Below are 18,134 nucleotides of genomic sequence, written 5' to 3'. Positions count from 1 at the left end.
CTCGGTAGATGGTGCCCTAAACTAACTTTACACCACAAGGAGATGATATGATGTGTGGGTTGTGTGTCACTCCGATGGTCACTGATATAACATACATGTAATATCATTGACTTTTAAAAGTCATTACATTTTTCCCTTTCTGAATTGGTTCTATGTGGCCAATATGATAACATCTTTCGTGTGTGTGCGTGTGCGTGCGTGTGTGCGTTTATGTGTGTCTGTGGGGGTCTGTGTGGCTGTGTGTTATCTCGTTGACAGGATGAACCACACACACATTACTCTGACCCCCAGACCATCATGTGCAGCCTATGACTGAAGTGTCTGTTAAACCCGGGAACGCGATTCAAAATTGAGTTGTGCTACATCATCGTATCTCTGCGGTCCTGATTGACTCCCATTTTCTAAGAGTGAGCTCCACGTTTTCGGTAATTTGGATGAAGGTTTGACTATGGGCGGGGAGGGCGCCGGTAGATCAAACGGAGAGATCCGGTCAGAGTGGCGGCCTGAACGACCACTGAGAGCCGAGGCGCGGACAGAGAGAGCGAGATCGAGGGAAACAGAGTGAGAGAGGGCTCCAGAGTACCACAGTCACTTAAAGGACGGTTTCACTTGTCCCCTTGGCGCCTCTGACAACCTCCTGCACAAATAAATTAATTAAACGATACGACACCCAATGTAGACGGATTCAAAGTAATATCTATAGGGGCTGAATGAAGCGATAAGCAAAGGTGGGTACCGTTTATTATCACTCAACTCAACCGTGGAGTGTTTTTGAGGAGAGGATGCAGGATGGGCGACCGGGTGGACGCGGCGTTTAAGACTACTGGATCAAAGCTGCTCCTGCCTGTCAGTGAATTCTTCGGGTTTCCTCTCGATCAAGTGGGTATCTGTTTCTACTTTTCTTTTGCTAGCAACAAAAGTGTTGAAAACTTTTCTCCTGCCCTCGTGTTTTTGTAAAAATGCAGTCATTTTGAGCCCGCTCTGCTTCAGATCACTGTTATTACCAACAACTAGTGCTTCAGGTCTGCTTCTGATACTAAATTGTGATAATCTCTCAGCCACCCGCCCATGGATCTAATTCAATTGAAAATCTGAGCCCTAACACTTTACATTTAAAGAAAAGCCCAACATCATATCTCCCCAGCCCTGGCTAAGAGAAGGGGGGTCAACACCCTGACCATTTTTCATTCGTCAGCCTAAACTTTTTTATTTTCCTAAATCCATACAGGTCAACTTTTTAGCCTGTCAGGTGTTTGCTCTTGCGGCTGCCTTCTGGTTCCGTCTCTACCTCGGGCCCCGCCACGCCAGTCCCCTGCTCAGGCATGCCGTGGCTATACTGTTTGGCGTTGCCTTTGTCATCTTCTGCTTTGGCTGGTGAGTTGTTTCTTATTAGACCACAGCAAGGCGACTAGGCGACCTAAAACCAAACTATTGTCATAATTAGATTTTATTATTATTATTAATTATATGCATCCTTCTAAATCCAAAACAGAAATTGTAAAATTGTGTGTGCGTTTCTGTGTGTGTGCTTCTGTGACTGTGCGTGGTGCTGCATGCGTGTCCCTCCCTCCAGGTATTCAGTCCATATAGTAATCCTCGTTATGCTGAGCTACACGGTCATCATCACATCGGACATCAGTAACGTACACCGGTAAGATCTTGTGAATGAAGTGGTGAATGTAGGAAAACCACACGCGGCACAGAGCACGGCCGTCTTCCAGTGGAACTCGTTTGACAGGCATGAAGGCCATAACATCTGCATGACTGGGACAGAGGAGAAGATGTTGTCTGGTTGAGTTCATACTGGTTCATTGAGTCTCAAAGGGCCCACTTTCCATTGAAATCTATTTTAGAGATGGTGTTCGGGGCTGCTATCATGCCTAGCAGTGCATATAGTGTAATATCAAAGTTTTAATTGAAGTGGTAGTCAGCACAAAATGAAGGACAATCTAAACAGAAATAATTCTTGAGCTTAGACCAATCCAATCTGAGCCGGCGGTTACAATTAAACCAATGCAATGTCTTCATGTGAAGGATATCTTTATTTGTATGTAAGTACATCACCCATGAGTCGTTCTTTTAAATATCTCCACTCACATCTCCCTGAGGGCTGCCTTTGTGCCTTTGGTCGAAAGTGGGTTTGTGACGCCAAAAGGTGCAGTCCCCGAACAAAGAAAAAGATCCAGCCAGTGATAGCCAGACTTTCTATCTGTGGTTCCCATTTTCTTTCTCATGTTTTATATCCTTTTAATCTTGTGTCAAATAGTATTATGTTTTAAAGGGATGTTTCCAGTACGCATGTGTGTATGTGTGCTGAGACATTTTCAGCACCTTCAACGTATTTAAAGGGTCAGCCATGCAAGTCAGTGGTAAGGCGTCTTGAAGCTAATGCTGGGAGGAACTGGGGAATGGACCAAGATAACACTCTGCTGATCTGTTTACACTGTCTAGTCGCTGCAGAAATTAACACTAATTCATCCAAAAAATGTAATCTTCAGTTTCATATCTGCATAAATAATTCAGTTTCCATGCACAAGGGAATGACTTGATGAGCAGTTAAATATTTGTGTTTAAATAATTCGTATTTTGTCGATCATTCCCAGGATACAACATTCTCACATCTTGGAATTTAACTGACTGATATTTTAACATTTTTAAGACTTGAGGATTGGTTCCTTGTTCAAATGAATACATTTTACGATTAAGATACAGTGTTTTACTGGTAAATCTGAGCATTCATAACCTTACTCGCACAGAACTAATACATATAAATATCTATGAATTGATTGAGTCCAATGTTGTTTACTCCACATAGGTATTCACTGGTGTTGTCCATGGGCTATCTAACTGTGTGCCAAATCAGCAGAGTCTTCATCTACAACTATGGGATATTGTCCACAGACTTCTCTGGGTAAGAAGATGCACTAAGTCACACACTTCTGAAATCCTTGTTGTGTCTTTCATTTCATGTCCTATTTGCCATCTCGGCACATCCCTGCGCATTAGTCCCCTGAAACTTTCAGGACAGTTTCTCTGTTGTCTCTTGATGTCCCTGGACATGTTCCCTGTCCGCTCGCACAGGCACAGTGGTTTGGGTCAGTCAAACAAGTTCACGTTGCTGCAGCTGCTTAACTATGACTTGACTTTTCATAGCAACACTGAAGTAGATGTTGTTGTGTTCTATAACGTTGGTGACTATATAGGCATGTGCAGTTTGGCTCTCTGCGGGGCAGTTTACCTATTTTGGTGCTAGGGTTTGATGTCTGTGCACTTTGACCCCTGTGGATGAACGTAGTGACTGTTATAGTTTATCACAGAGCAACAGATAACTCAGGCTAGGCAATGATTGTATTTGTTCCACTTTGGTTGTGTTGAGAAGATTTGACAGATTCCTCGACTTATGTCATCAATATACAAAGCAGTGGATGGATATCCGTTAAATATCCACGCGTTTCCCTCACTGATATAGTAATACACACACACTGATTAAGCTAATAATTAGGTAAAAATAATTCACTATTGCTCTGGACCTACACGTAGAAATGAGATAATCCTATTTACTGTTACGAAGCGTGCAAGAAGAACCGTGACCAGCAGATTCAAATGTTGGCATCACAACATGACACTCTTTATAAGGCTGACAGCACAAGGTCTCTGCTGTTGAAAAGGTGGCCCTCCTATTGGCTCCCAGTGCAGGACTCTCGTGACCAGCGAGGCAGCCGTTCTCAATATCCTCAGCACAGATGACAATTCAATACATTTAAGCATCACATGTTACCGGCACACAGTGGACAGTGGTCAGCTGATCCAGCACACAATTATACGACATACCATGCTATAACTGGGAGTGTTTCAGGTTGTTAGCATGTTAACAAGGAGGAATGTTACTAGTGTTCATCGCACACTTCACGACAAATTCTCACTTCATGTTAAACAACTTTTTTTTCTTTTCTGGGGGGAAAATCGATGCAGCATGTCTGACCTCACTTTCAACAGACCGGCGGCGACAATTTCAAACAAGTTTTCAATGCTGATGTTTGTTCCTTCCCATTCAACAAACCAGCCTTTTTGAACCCAGTCCACCAAGAGACTGCGTAGCAGCAGCAAGAGTAAAACCCCAGACTGCAGAGCGGGGCAGACTGTCACTGATGCGTCTGCCAAGCCCTTCAGTGACCTGGCACTACCAGCCACACTGCCTGCCTCACTCCGGCTGCTCCTTCGTCTGCACAAAAGCTCTAGCACACTGCCCTCTTTGTGAGTGTGTTTGTGCGTGCGTGTGTGTGTGTGCGTTGAGTGCACGTGTGAGTGTGTGTGCATGTGTGTGTGTGTGCGTGCTTGTGCGATAGAGGCAGGAAGGGGACAGATAAACAGATTGTATGATAACATATATGCCAGGGTGCTCATATTAACCAGATTCCCAAGATGGAAGAGACCATTCAATGGAGGGAGAATATAGATGGGAACAGATAAGGGTATAGTGTAGTGGACAGGGTTGTGTGTTCAGGGTGTGGTACCTGGGTCAGGGCCCTGTTGTCTGCAGCCTACCTGTAGAAATCCTTAAGTACGCTCCCTAACTTCCACCTGTTCCGAAGTGGCACCCATCTGAATAAAGACACCTTTAGATGCAAGTGTCTGCTAAGTAGGTACTTTGTAGTTGGCGACTTGTATAGGGAAAAGTAGAGTTGCTGAAAGAAAAAACGATGGTCTCCTATTGCTGCTTTAAAACAGTGGAAGAACTGAATCAAGGAGGCAAAATAGGGAAAAACATTGCATTGCTTCATCGTCAATTGGTCAGCCAATGAGGATCCAAGGATGCTCTTGTGACAAAATTAGTCTTTAAATGTATCTCTAAAGTGTGATGGCAAACAAGCTCCAATAGTTGGGAAGGGGGAATTTCACTATCTTTCGATTCAAATCTGTTTTTAGCAATCATGTGGCTGGTGATGATTAATTGGTTGATTGGGAAACACGAGCTTGGCCTGAAGTAAACTGTAAAAAGGCAAAAAAGGCCTTGCAGTTTCTGGTGTCATGCCCAGACTCTGTGCCGTCTCCCTCACAGAGTTCTGCTACAACATTGTAGGAGTGCTGGAGGTGAGATTATTAGAGTGGTAATACTTGAATAATTCATGGTTATAAGTAATATACAACTTTTCCTTTTCCTTCAGGCCCCTTATGATAGTCACCCAGAAGATCACCACTCTGGCTTTCCAGTTGCATGATGGTAACCCACACACACACACACACACACACACACACACACACACACACACACACACACACACACACACACACACACACACACACACACACACACACACACACACACACGCACAAACACACACACACACATAAACGTACACGTACACATACACATACACATACATACACACACACACACACACACACACACACACAGACATACACACACGTGCGTGCGGATACTTCAAATTCATCAAGTGGCTGCTCATCTCATTGACATTGAAATAGCCCCCCTCGTTTATGTTGTGATTCTATGTCATGTTATGGGTTTATGGTTATGGTTAGACGTTTCGTGAATTATGTAGTAACGCTATTCAATAACGTCAGAAGGCACATTTGCGAGGCCCTACAAAATTGTATCAGGAAAGAAATTCTCTGAATTTCCCGCAGGGAACGTAATGTTGTCTACCTGATGACCTTATCATGTTCATGATCTCATTAGTTGACCGAAATTGCTATTTTCTGGGGGAAAAAACTAAACTTTACTTTGGATAACATCAGTTTATTAATCCTGTGAGGGAAAGTCAATAAATAAACTGAAATCACATGAAGGAAAGCAGCCAGGGAAATGATAAGAATGCCAAAGAGAAACCTCTTAGAAAAGAGAACATGATGAATGATGACTACACTGCCCATGTCTTACAGGTATTGGCAAGAAGCCAGAAGAACTAACCTTGGATCAGAAGCGACTGGCTCTAATGTATGTATACCTCTTCCTTGATCCACCTCTGATTACTTTAGGATGAGGTCATTTCAAGTATAAGTCCTTTTATATGAGATTCCCTCTATGCATTCCCTCAATGCATTCCCTCAATGCAATGCATCAAGTTACGGATACAGTCTCAAGGGGTTACACAGGCCACACTTTACGCTTCCATTTAAAGCCAGTAAAATAACAGTTCGTTTTTACTCATTTTTTCTAAGCCCCAATGTCATGGAGAAGGAGATGCAGCTTTGGTGGCTAACTTGCATTTTTTAAGCAACAAATGCAAAAACATATGAAGTGAACCTGGAAAATAACCTTTGCATCTTTGCATCGCTTATGTTGTATCCATCATGCCATGCCATGCTAAGACTGACTACACCGTATTTCCAATTATTACAGCTCCGAAAAAGTTGATACTACAAACTGTAGAACTCATTCATTCATTCATTTTCTAGGCAATTATAAGAATTCCCAAATCCCTCCCCAATTAACTTGTAAATGGTACATTTCTTGAAATCAAACATGATTTGAAATTGGCAATTTTGTATTTTTTCTCATTTATTCTCTTCTTGATTTACATAATCCCTGTTCTGCGACCGTCCCATGTTTCCCTGCAGCCAGCGGCCGTCTCTGGTGGAGTACCTGAGCTACAACCTGAACTTCCTCAGCGTGCTGGTGGGGCCCTGCAGCAACTACCAGGACTACGTGGACTTCATAGAGGGCCGACACATCCACAGGAGGCTCAGGCAGCAGGCCGAGGGGGCGGGCAACGGCCACCTCAACGGCTCTGACCAGAGCCCCGACCTCTCCCCTCTGGTACGGACGACGGCACTCTGGAGACAAGTCAAGTCCCATTTTGAATTCAAGAGTGATTGAAGCAGCTTGCAGCTCTGGAGACCAGAGCTGCAAGCTGCTTCAATCAACTCTTGAGTTCAAAATCGGAAATTGACCCAGAAAAAGTTTGAGCGCCCGGTGCATTGCGCCTGGAAACCTTGTTGACAACTCTGGTCCCTTGTTGTGGTAGTTTTGGCCTGACCGTTGGAAAAGCTGAGTGTTGCCTGTTTACAGCATATTTTGATTATTGATGTGGTGGTAAGTAGGGCATATGATGAAAAATGAAATTCAATATTTTTGGAAGTGGGACATTTCGATAAAAACTGTTTAAAATGTGTTTGATAAGACTGAATTGATAGTATTTAACACGAATGCATTTGTTGTGATCCTAAATCAACATCATCTACTAATCTGCTCGGCACATTCATCCATCACTATCCTTACACAGTCCGCTATCTTTTTTCATTCACTAGAAATAGACCAAATTAAATGTTAAAGGGGTAGTTCGGAATTTTGGACATAGGGCCTGATTCCGAAGTGAGCATTGGTATTCTATATCACTGGAGACAGTTTTCAACACATTTCATTCAGTCCTTCTAGTTGCAGAGTTCGCTCGTGCTAGGCTAGCGCACGTCAACGGGCAATGCTAGCCTGCTATTAAAAACAGTCTTACCCACTCCACAGTAGACCCGAGGTAAATCAATTATAACGACAGACTATAAATCTAAATGTCTGTTTATAGAATAATGTTAGAAATAAAACCAACCTTGCATTGCATTGCATTTTGAGGGAATTGCGGGGTCTCAGCAGCAGTGTTTATATTCCCGTACGTAGGCTACGGCAGCGGCGGACTGATACCTAGGTTACCTGCCGCTGTCATTGCTACAAACACAGAGTACAGTGAACGAAGGTATTCTACAAGCGTATTAAATTAACAAGATATGGCCACGTTTGGAGGAGTTAGCGATGCATCTGCTTTTGAAGACGATTATGAGGAATTTGTTGTATCCAACGAACCGTACATGTACGAGCCGGTGTTTTGATGTCAAAGCCAGCAGCAACAAGCCACAGTTGAGTCCTTTCTGGATCTCGCACTGGAAATTGGTGGAAACTTTGTGGTGCCCATCTGTACCGTTTATTTCTACAATTTCTAAAAGCACACTGAACCATCATGTTGCCTAGTCGTTCAATTGCGCTTCTGTCCCACGCTTCTCTGTTTACGTTCTTCTGTCGTGATTCGGTTACAAACCTAACCAGCGCATAGTAGAATTCCGCTTCTGCTGAGAAAGTAGTCCCTCGATGATTCATGCGATGCAAGGTTAGTTTTATTTTAACATTATTCTATCAACACAGACATTTCAATCTATAGTCTGGCGTTATAATTGATTTACCTCGGGTGTACTGTGGAGCGGGTAAGACTGTTTTTAATAGCAGGCTAGCATTGCCCGTTGACGTGCGCTAGCCTTGCACGAGCGAACTCTGCAACTAGAAGGACTGAATGAAATGTGTTGAAAACTGTCTCCAGTGATATAGAATACCAATGCTCACTTCGGAATCAGGCCCTATGTCCAAAATTCCGAACTACCCCTTTAACCAAACATAAAAAAAAAAAGAGTTTCATGAAGACGGCGAGTTGCTCATGGTTATACAGAGACACAGGGCCGATGACACCTCCCTCCCTCCAGGGGGCAGTGTGTTCCAAGCTGCTGCTGTGCGGCGGCTGCATGCTCTTCTTCCTCACCGTCACCCGCTCGCTGCCCATCATGCACAACGTGGACCCCCACTTCATCAGCCACGCCCCCTTCCTCACCAGACTCGTCTACGCCTTCTTCTCAATACAGGCGGCCAGGCCCAAGTTCTACTTCGCCTGGACGCTAGGTAAAGGCACAGTAGTGTTACCCTGGGGCAAACACTTTTTCGGTGCGATGCAATGTGAGAGGTTTCTATGTGTGACATTTTGTTGTCTTGTTCTGCTAAATAGACGAACATATCACCCAACATTAGTAGATGGATTAGTTTGTTTAGATATTTTGGGGTTTTGTTGTTATATTTGCCCCAACAGCTATTCTAGTCGACTTGTAGTCACAAGTAGAAAGTCGTACAGGAAAGGCAATAGAATCGCTGGATGTTTTAAAAAGCACAGTTTTAGGCCTGCCTGTACATTAAGGAAGGAAATGATGCCTGAAAGATTAGAAATGTCTCTTGACTCAAGGGTTAGCCGATTTGCCAAGAACCACTAGGGGTGCAACACAAGGCAGTTTTCCATCCCTCCTTTAATGGTAAAAAAAATTGTCCCGCTTATAACATTGACATAAGTAGTCTCATCTTCTAAATAATGCATGTATTGTCTACCTAGATTTGACGATATTTCAACAGCATGTTCCCAAGTTATCTTCAGACAAGTACATCGCACAATTTGTGTTAATTGCATCACATTTAATTTGAACAATACCCCACCACCATAACGTATTCACGCATTTAACTGGCATGACATGAGTATTGATTGGTAACCTAAAATGTGTATCATTAATACCTCCTTTAAAACTGAAATCCTATTTTACCCTAATTTACAAAGTGGCTGCTGCTTTTCTTGGGTGTTTCTCCTTCAGTTAGCGACCTATTTCTTTTATGCCTTTAGCCGATGCCATCAACAATGCGGCAGGGTACGGTTTCAAGGGGATGGATGCCAACGGAAAGCCTTCCTGGGACCTGATCTGCAATCTCAACATCTGGGGAATTGAGGTATGTGGGCAGAAACCAGTTCATGTCCGAACTCCTCTGTAGAAAATGCAGTCACACTGAAAACAAACACCCATAACAACATGTTAAAATACATTGTCGTAATCTTGCAATGATCTTTGGCGCATATGATGTTTCATTTTCGTCAACTGGCAGTTTGAAATGTTGGAATAACATTATTGTTCTTGCAGGGTAGCATTTTAAGGTGCTTATAAGACACTATTGGTTAAAATCCCAAACCTTCTTCAGCGAATATCTCGAGGAGACATTTACACATATCCTTGTAACCCCCGTTAAATTGTTTTTCAGACCGCTACAAGCTTTAAGACATTCATAGACAACTGGAATATTCAAACCGGAGTCTGGCTCAAATCGTAAGTCATATTTTGGTTGAAGGTCATCATGCACTGATTAGAAGTTGTAATTACAGTGATTGTGCTTTGAGAAGTATTTTGTTTTTGTTTGTCGTTGGCCTCTTGTTGAATGAAGGTGAAATTGCCTGTGTCGTGGGTTCCCTCTTCAGATTTAACACCTCTCCCTTGCTCTACACCCTCTGCATGCTTGTATTATCCTTTATATCTAGGGTATACTAGGGATACCTGTACCTCTGAGCCTGAAATCAACAAAATGGGGCCATTTGTAATTTGGTGGTCCATATATGAGCCAAATATCTGATGTCATTTCTAAAATAATAAAGGGACATATTTACGTTTTGCCTATTTAAATGATGGTAACATCCTCAATGGTTTAACCTATGCATTGGTAACCTTCATTACTTGTTGTAATGTGTTGACCTGCACTGTCCTGATAGAGAATTACGTTATAAATATATTTTTGGTCCACCACTTCATTCAGTCAGTGAGTTATCGGTGCAAACTGAAACGCCGCCTAGCGTCTAGAACCAGGTCAGGGTCTGACCCGGTAATGAACATGCCCCTCCCTTACCCAAAACCCCCCAGCCAATCACCGGACTCCCTGCCCTCCTCTCTCTCCCTAGTGTGTGCTACGACCGAGCTCCTCACCATCCCATGGCGATGACCTTTGTCCTTTCGGCGCTGTGGCACGGAGTGTATCCCGGGTACTACTTCACCTTCATCACGGCCATCCCCATCACTGCAGCCGCGAGGGCCGTGAGTGGACGCGCTCGAGTTGAAGGATGATCAAACGCAGGATAAATACACGTAGTCGGTGGGACAAGGCACTGTCGGGGTTTTCAGTTCCACAATGACACGTGTTGGTTTTTGGTGGTCATGTGTTTATATGTGTGTCTGCATCGGACGGTTTGTTTCAAATATTGAAGTGATCACAGGTAGCATAATAATCACAGTGTTTAATTAGTTAGTAACTGGCTCACGTAACCAAAACAAATGAGTTGTTGGTCCTGATCTTTCCGTTGCCATCTTCCCTCCCTACCCTCCCTCCCTCCCTTCCCTTCCCTCCCTCCCTCCCTCCCTCCCTCCCTTCCCTCCCTCCCTCCCTCCCTTCCCTTCCCTCCCTCCCTCCCTTCCCTCCCTCCCTCCCTCCCTTCCCTTCCCTCCCTCCCTCCCTTCCCTCCCTGCCCTCCCTCCGTCGCCGTCTCAGGTGCGCCGGTGTGTCCGGCACCACTTCCTGTGCTCCAGAGGTGTGAAGCTGCTTTATGACCTCATGACCTGGGCGGCCACCCAGCTAGCCATCTGCTACACAGTCATGCCCTTCCTACTGCTGGCAGTGGAGCCCACCGTGGTTTATTACAGGTACGCTGCTGGGAGCGCAGGGACATGGAGCTCAGCTGGGATTTATGTTTCGTGCTTGGACCTCATTTGTTGTTCCTTATGTTTGTTGTTTTTGTCGTATGGGGAAATCTTCCTGCTACTTGAGCTTAGAGTTTCATTAACCCTGAATCAATTTTACGTTTGACTTGGGATAGTTTTTATGTGCATAGCCAAAGAAAACCAGTCTATTTAAATGTACTACTTAATTTTCTGGAGAAAAGGATGACGAAGAAAGTTTGTTTCATGCTTGCAGCACTTTTCCCTGTCTATTTTTCCTCAAGTACAGCCGGTCTCCGTCTGCCTCTCTTCCAGGTCCATGTTCTTCCACGTCCACCTCATCAGCATGCTGGTGGCGATCGCCCTGCATTCAAAACACACACCGGCCCCCAGACCACCACCCTCTTCCTCCAGCGCCCCCTTCCCCCTATCACCCTACCCGTCCCACTGCCAGGACCCTCATTCAAACAACAACCTCAAGGCAGAATGAACCCCCCCACCCACCACAACCACCACCACCACCACTGCCCCCACCACTGCCCCTCTCTGCCTCCCCAAACAGGGACCCCAGAGGTCCCCTCTTGGCAAACACAAACCCCTTCCCCATGAGAACTTGGGGAAGAAGAAGGGCTCTTCTGTGACCCGACACCACTGGGGAATGTGCTTGGGAAGCATCGCTGTAACCATTACTTGAAATGACGGAAATGTTAAGAATGGCAGACGTTGCAGTCTGATAGTAGGGATTCCAGCTTGAGTGCTTCGAATGTGCCGCTAATGTGCAACAAATGTTCGTCCGGGAGCAAACGCCAGCTCTGTTTCCCAGCATCCTCTTGGGGTTGAGCTTACCGATGGCGTTAAGGGTCCAGCTTTTTTTTCCAAATATGGTGCATTTTGTTAACATAAAGGAAGGGTGAATTCACCTACAATACCACTTTTGTTACGGTTGACGTCTATGCCAAGGGCCAGTCTGTTGTAGTACATTTCCTACTGTAGTCCATCCTAAGTGAACTCCTTTCATTTTGTAGTCCATCCTAGCTCCTGTCCATTTCTGCTGCCAATCCATATTGCAGTCAATTTTCTACTGTAGTCCACAACTTACTATAGTCCATTCCCTACTTTAGTCCATTCCTATTGTAGTTCATCCATATTGGAGTAAATTCCCTCCTGTAGTCCATTCCCTCCTGTAGTCCATTCCCTCCTGTAGTACTGTAGTAGGAAATGGACTACAGTACATCTCTCTACATGCCAGCCCATTCGAAAGGACAATGGGACAATGCGAAGACCTCTCTCTACTGCTGCTACTTGCTCTTCTATGAGTTGGGCGCTACACAGAATAGTGTCTGACATTAACTTATGAATACACAATGGTACGCACACACACACACACACACACGCACACACACACACCACAACACACCATGAACTCAAAAGACCATACACCCGGGAGAGTGCATGCATAAATTGCTCCTGCCAACAACAAAAACAAAAACACACACAGAGGAAGACACACACACACGCTTTGTGCGACTGAACAAAAAGGACTTGCACAGAAGAGGGAGACGAGGCTGTTTGTCTGCCTCCACTCGCCCCTGGTGTGCGTTTGCGTCATCCGTGCGTGAGCTAGTCTAGCACAGCCGTCCCTCGACGCCCCCCCCACAGCATACTCTCCCGGCTCAAGCCTCCCAGACTACTAACAGCCGCCCTTATAGACCTCTGAGGCTCCGGTTCCCTCGGTCAAATGTCTATGGGAAATAACATGGGGTTTTTGAATGATCGTACATAACAAGTAAAAGCTGCGTCACGTTTGACCGAGGGAACCGGAGCCTCAGAGGCGGGACTTATTCCTCAGAGGTGCATAAAGAGACACTCCTGCCTCCCATTGGCTGTGGCCTCTGGCGGCTAGGGGTCAGTCACCAGGTTAACACAGGTGTATCTCATCATATAATTATTCAATATACCGCATCTTATTAATTAGCGGTGTGTTCCCACCAAGTGAGCTGGCCAATCACCAGCAGACACTAGTGAAGAAGCTGCATGTTGTTCAACTTAATGGAAAAAAATAGGGGTGGAATGGTTCACAAAATTCACGGTTCGGTTCATATCACGGTTTTGGGGCCATGGTTTTCGCTGTGCCTAAACTTTTTTTTGACAGATACAACAAACCCATGAGTTGTTAATACACTCCTGGTTCAGCCAACTAACAGCTGATTGCTGATGAGGGTTCTCAGAGTAACTGTGGGTGTAATCTGGTGTGTGACTGGTGGATAAGAGAAGGAAAGGAGAGGACAGCGCACGCTCTCTGAGGAAGGGATTGAATGCCACCATGGTTATTAATGATAGAAAATCATGTTTTAAAACTCAGAAGACTACAGTAGAGTTAATGAGACGGACTGCAAACTGATGCTTGTGCCAATCAGGAGCGCTATGACCTCCGCTCAAATAAGGTTACAAGACGTTGTAACCTAATGTTACAACGTTACAAGAAACTATACACGTGTTTATTGTTTGACGGAATGCTACGCGTCAAATGCGTCATATAAAAAAACGAGGAAAAATTTAAATGTTGTCAGCGACCAGCACTGGATCATTTGATAGGATGTATGTTTTAAGCTCAGAGATGCATACTCGTCTGCACACAATATGGTTTGAAATGTTTGTTGAGTGGTTCAGCTTAGTGTCCGGAACATTGAGCTTTGTGTTTATGAGTTGGTGACGAACTGTGAGTGAACAGAACCATTCAACAGGGCCTTGACTAATAACTGATGCGAGTTTTCAGGATATGCAGCTATTTTAACTTAACAGATTAATATTTTTGTATGTTCATGCTGATAGGTTTAATACGAATGTGGATTTAAATGTTTAGAACTGTATCTAATGATGTCTAATAAAGTTGAATATGTTCATCAAAATCAAATTGTCCTCGAGGCCCCCGAGGGCCAAAAAAATGCAAAAAATGCAAAAATAAAAGGAAAAATGCTTGTTCTTGATAATTATTGAATCATTTAGATAATTAGCAGGTTTTATGGCGCATTTCACATTGCTGGGAATTAGGGGGAAAACATTTTCTAAATAAATAAATAATGTTTTTCTAACTAAAAGCTAGCTTAAAGGTTAAATTCGATTTTAAACCGCACACTGAGGGCATTTATACATTCATTTCTGTACTTGAAGTAAAGAACAGCTATTCCTAAGTTTCATAACCACTTATTCTAACCCCCACCATGAGAAATGAACATTGGAATTAAAACCTTTTGGCCACCAGAGGGATCAGCGACCTGATCAATGATGACCACTGACCACCAGGTCTGGGACTTTTTGACCAAGACCTTGACAGGCGGTCCCACAGAACAGTATTTAAAAAAAAAACAATCAAAACAAGACCATAGGTTTAGAAATTGTATTCCAGAACCCCCAACAGTATTGATTTATAAAATGTGGTATTTTGTATGTTATTGTGATGTACTTTTTATCTGTTGATTGTGAATCGACTGCATTGGTTATGTTCAAGCAACCCAAAACAAATTGTATTTAGGCCTATTATTTGGTTCAAATTAGAATCTGACCAAATTATATTTCTTATATGTTTTTATTGGGGGGCAGCAGGTGGGGCCCATAGGTAGTAAAGCACCGGGGCCCTTAATGACCTACATATGCCACTGTCAACAACTTGCCACAACTTATGACGACGAAAGGCGATTGACGTGCTCCGCGTAATTTAGCTTACGTCCAAAATGACTGTGGGCCGATCGGAAAACTAGGGCTGAAACTCACAGTGGTACAGCACAGTACTTTGGGTGTAGACTGCTCTGTCTGTTGGCAGCCAGACTTTTCATTTCACTGTATACCTGTATGCATGTGACAAATAAAATAAATTAAAACTCTTGAATCAAGGTCAAGTTACAAAGCCTTTTGCACATTTCTAACAGAGCCTGGGGCATCATGCAACTATATGCGGGGTTATAATATATAAAAAAATAAAACATGATATTATCCACTGGTCTTTTCGACTTGGAGGAATGGTGTCGAGGGGCAGTCGGACAAAATGTAGGAAACCTTCAACAACTGGTAGTAGATGTCCAGAGATGTCCAACGTGAAGCCTGAAGGGCTCCAACTTGACAGGGGGTACATTTTTATGTTAAATACATTATTAAACAATCAATATTTCTTTCCCTGGCACAATCTGTCCTCCACATAATCCAGCCTTGTCAATTATGAGCACAACTCATTAACATAGTCGTTTGGTTTAGAATGGATTATTCTGAAAATAGTCAAGTCCTTGTATCACAAGGTCAAAACTGAGAAGAGCATGCGCAGCAGATCAGTAATTACGGGCTCATCCAACTAATAGGCACAGTTTAATTAATAAAATCAGTGTGGCTTTACTGGCTTATGACGACTAAACTGCAACGCTTCACAATAAGGGTACACTTATCCATCATTGATTACCATTTTTTAACGCCGTGATAATCATTATTATATTACGTATAATATTAAGTATATATAATACCTTCGTTAACATGGAAACCATACCTTAGTTAACATGAACAGCATTAGTAAACACAAACACCATTAGTTAACTGTGAGTTAAATGTAAGTTAATTCTTATGGCATTAAATAAAGTCAGTTAAGGGTTAACACATGATGGACCCTTATTGTAAACTTCAGCAGAAATGTAACTATCGTTATTTGTGCAATATGTGCAATAAATGGTCAAAAAAATCCATTAAATAGGGTAGGCCTGGGAACCAGGGAAATAAATGGTGTCATAGGCATAGTCCACTCTGACCCACCCATTAGACCAAGCATTCGGCTTTTCTTAAACCAATGTAGGGCACTGAAATAACATGAAGGCTACAGCCATTGAGGACGGACCAGTTTTAAATAGATCATTTTTATATTTGAACTCCCCAATTCAAAAATACAACTCAAAGACTTTCTGGCAAGGCTTGTTTTATTTCACAAATAGGTGCCCTTTTAAATACAATTCATTGCTCTCAGTAATAATTGGGCTCTATGCTCCGTTGTGGTGCAAACTAATCCAGAATGGCCCAAGCTAAATTCCCCTGTCTGCTATCCGTCGCAAGGACTCCATCTGTTGGTGCAGAGTTCACACTTTACCCTGAAGCTAATGGAGAGCAAGTGTCTAACAAGACCTGTTTGGCTTCACAAACAACACTGCTCTTCTTGAGGCTTAAAACAAACATGATCACCTGTAGAAAGTCTGCCTTATTTCTTAGCCGTCTCCAGGACTGCTTTTCAGGACTATGTCGCTTGTGTTGGACTCAAAGCATGTGGGAGCGCGAGCATGTGCAACTTATGGATGCATGGAAACCATTTGTATCGTCAAAGTATAACTAATAAATAACTCCAATATCAGAGTTAGGCCATCCATACGTCATGAACGTGTCCAACATCAGATAAAGCTATTCCCTTACCTGTCACTAGAGGATCCTGGTGTCTTAAATAGTTTTACATCTCCTGGCTCTGTCCCTCACTGGTGCTTATCTGTGTGCGCCATTTCTCGTTAATTGTTTATGTTATCTGACATTTTAGGTCTTTGATCATTCAGCAGCAGTCATTCAGAAAGACAAGGGTGATTTTGTCTTTCTGAAAGAGATTAGGAGACTTATTTAATTCTGGGTGACTTATCCCAGTGTTTCTAATACATTGAGCAGGGGCTGTTTCACGTTGTGAGCCTCTGAACTAGGCACTGAACTAGGAAGATAACTGATTATGTAGCCACCAATGCATCATGGGAAAAGATTCCAGCAAAGTCTAGTTTTAAAAACATGTTTTGGGACACACACATCATGGTCCATAATCAGGTCAGCTGACAAGATCAGTGTAAAACTCACTTTTGTCTCTTAAACTCTGGAAAACACACAGGGAATGTTTTACAAAATAGACAAAAGGTCTTCGATTTTGTTTTAAATCTTTATTACAAACGATATACATGCACCATATAGTTCAGGGGGATTAGATGGAAGAGGCCTAACTAGTCAGTAATTCATGTTCCTCCTTCATTTATCATAGTGGATGTTCATCAACACCCAGGTCCTCAATAAATACCTTGTAACATCATGACTCTCTAAATGTAAATAAATATGTTTTTTCGCACATGTGCAGTGAGTATAGTATAGTTAAGCAGTGTATAGCTGGAGACCCCTCGGTCCTTCATGGGGGAGGACATGCAGGTCGACTCCAGAGCATCTCAGATTCCACTCAGTGAGGAATCAAGACGACAATCAAACATGAAATGATTATCTGCTTTACAAAGTGGATCTTGAGAACACTAGATCAAACTAGAACTGAACAAAACAAGACCTCTAATCCCGTACAAGACTTAAACATATTGAATATATTAAACGATTTAACGCTTAAAGAAACAAATGAAGGCAGAGATCCTTAACCTAAGGTGTTTATATATTTATGGGAGCATGAGGGATCATCGACATGTAAGCCTTGTATGTGACTCCAATCTTTAAGGTAGGACGTTTGCGTATAATTTTAGACGTTGGGTATCGTAGGAAGAATACAATTGTGTTATACTATCTGCCAAACAACGATTTGATCTAAAATGAAAGTTTGTTTTGGACTGATGTACAGCCTATCTCTACGCAATGACCCCCTCTGAGTTCTAGGTTGTATTGTTCTGCAGTCGAACCCCATGATGCCAATCAACATAATAAATAAAACATTTGGAAAATGAACGAGTTGTTTTGAGCGCATCGTTGTTTATGAAGCGCTGTGCAGTCAACAGAGCTGTACTTCCAACATGACCCCCGTGTTTATCCTTTCCAGTTTATTACCTTATCCAGTAAGCCAGGATATCCCCAAAAAAAAACGG

The 18,134-nt window shown here is 43.1% G+C and overlaps 1 protein-coding gene across 1 annotated transcript; it reads left to right on the top strand.

Moving 5' to 3' along the window:
* Window positions 1-463: 463 nt before the first annotated feature.
* mboat1 (membrane bound O-acyltransferase domain containing 1) lies at window positions 464-11,776 on the top strand. Its single transcript, XM_056602813.1, has 13 exons — window positions 464-879; window positions 1,229-1,374; window positions 1,574-1,651; window positions 2,816-2,911; window positions 5,166-5,221; window positions 5,905-5,959; window positions 6,583-6,781; window positions 8,485-8,677; window positions 9,438-9,541; window positions 9,848-9,912; window positions 10,536-10,668; window positions 11,120-11,271; window positions 11,602-11,776. Exons 1-13 carry the CDS (start codon window positions 790-792, stop codon window positions 11,774-11,776), a joined length of 1,542 nt encoding a protein of 513 aa, XP_056458788.1. The 5' UTR covers window positions 464-789.
* Window positions 11,777-18,134: the final 6,358 nt, after the last annotated feature.

Source organism: Gadus chalcogrammus, chromosome 11, assembly GCF_026213295.1.
Source record: "Gadus chalcogrammus isolate NIFS_2021 chromosome 11, NIFS_Gcha_1.0, whole genome shotgun sequence".
In the NCBI taxonomy this organism is placed as follows: Eukaryota; Metazoa; Chordata; class Actinopteri; order Gadiformes; family Gadidae; genus Gadus; species Gadus chalcogrammus.
Note: the sequence above shows the minus strand (reverse complement) of the source record. Positions and strands in the feature narration are given on the sequence as shown.

Coding starts and splice junctions, on each gene's coding strand:
- mboat1 (XM_056602813.1), top strand. CDS start 790: ATGGGCGACCGGGTGGACGCGGCGTTTAAGACTACTGGATCAAAGCTG. Junction 9,913..10,535: donor ACCGGAGTCTGGCTCAAATC/GTAAGTCATATT, acceptor CTCTCTCCCTAG/TGTGTGCTACGACCGAGCTC. Junction 11,272..11,601: donor CCCACCGTGGTTTATTACAG/GTACGCTGCTGG, acceptor CCTCTCTTCCAG/GTCCATGTTCTTCCACGTCC.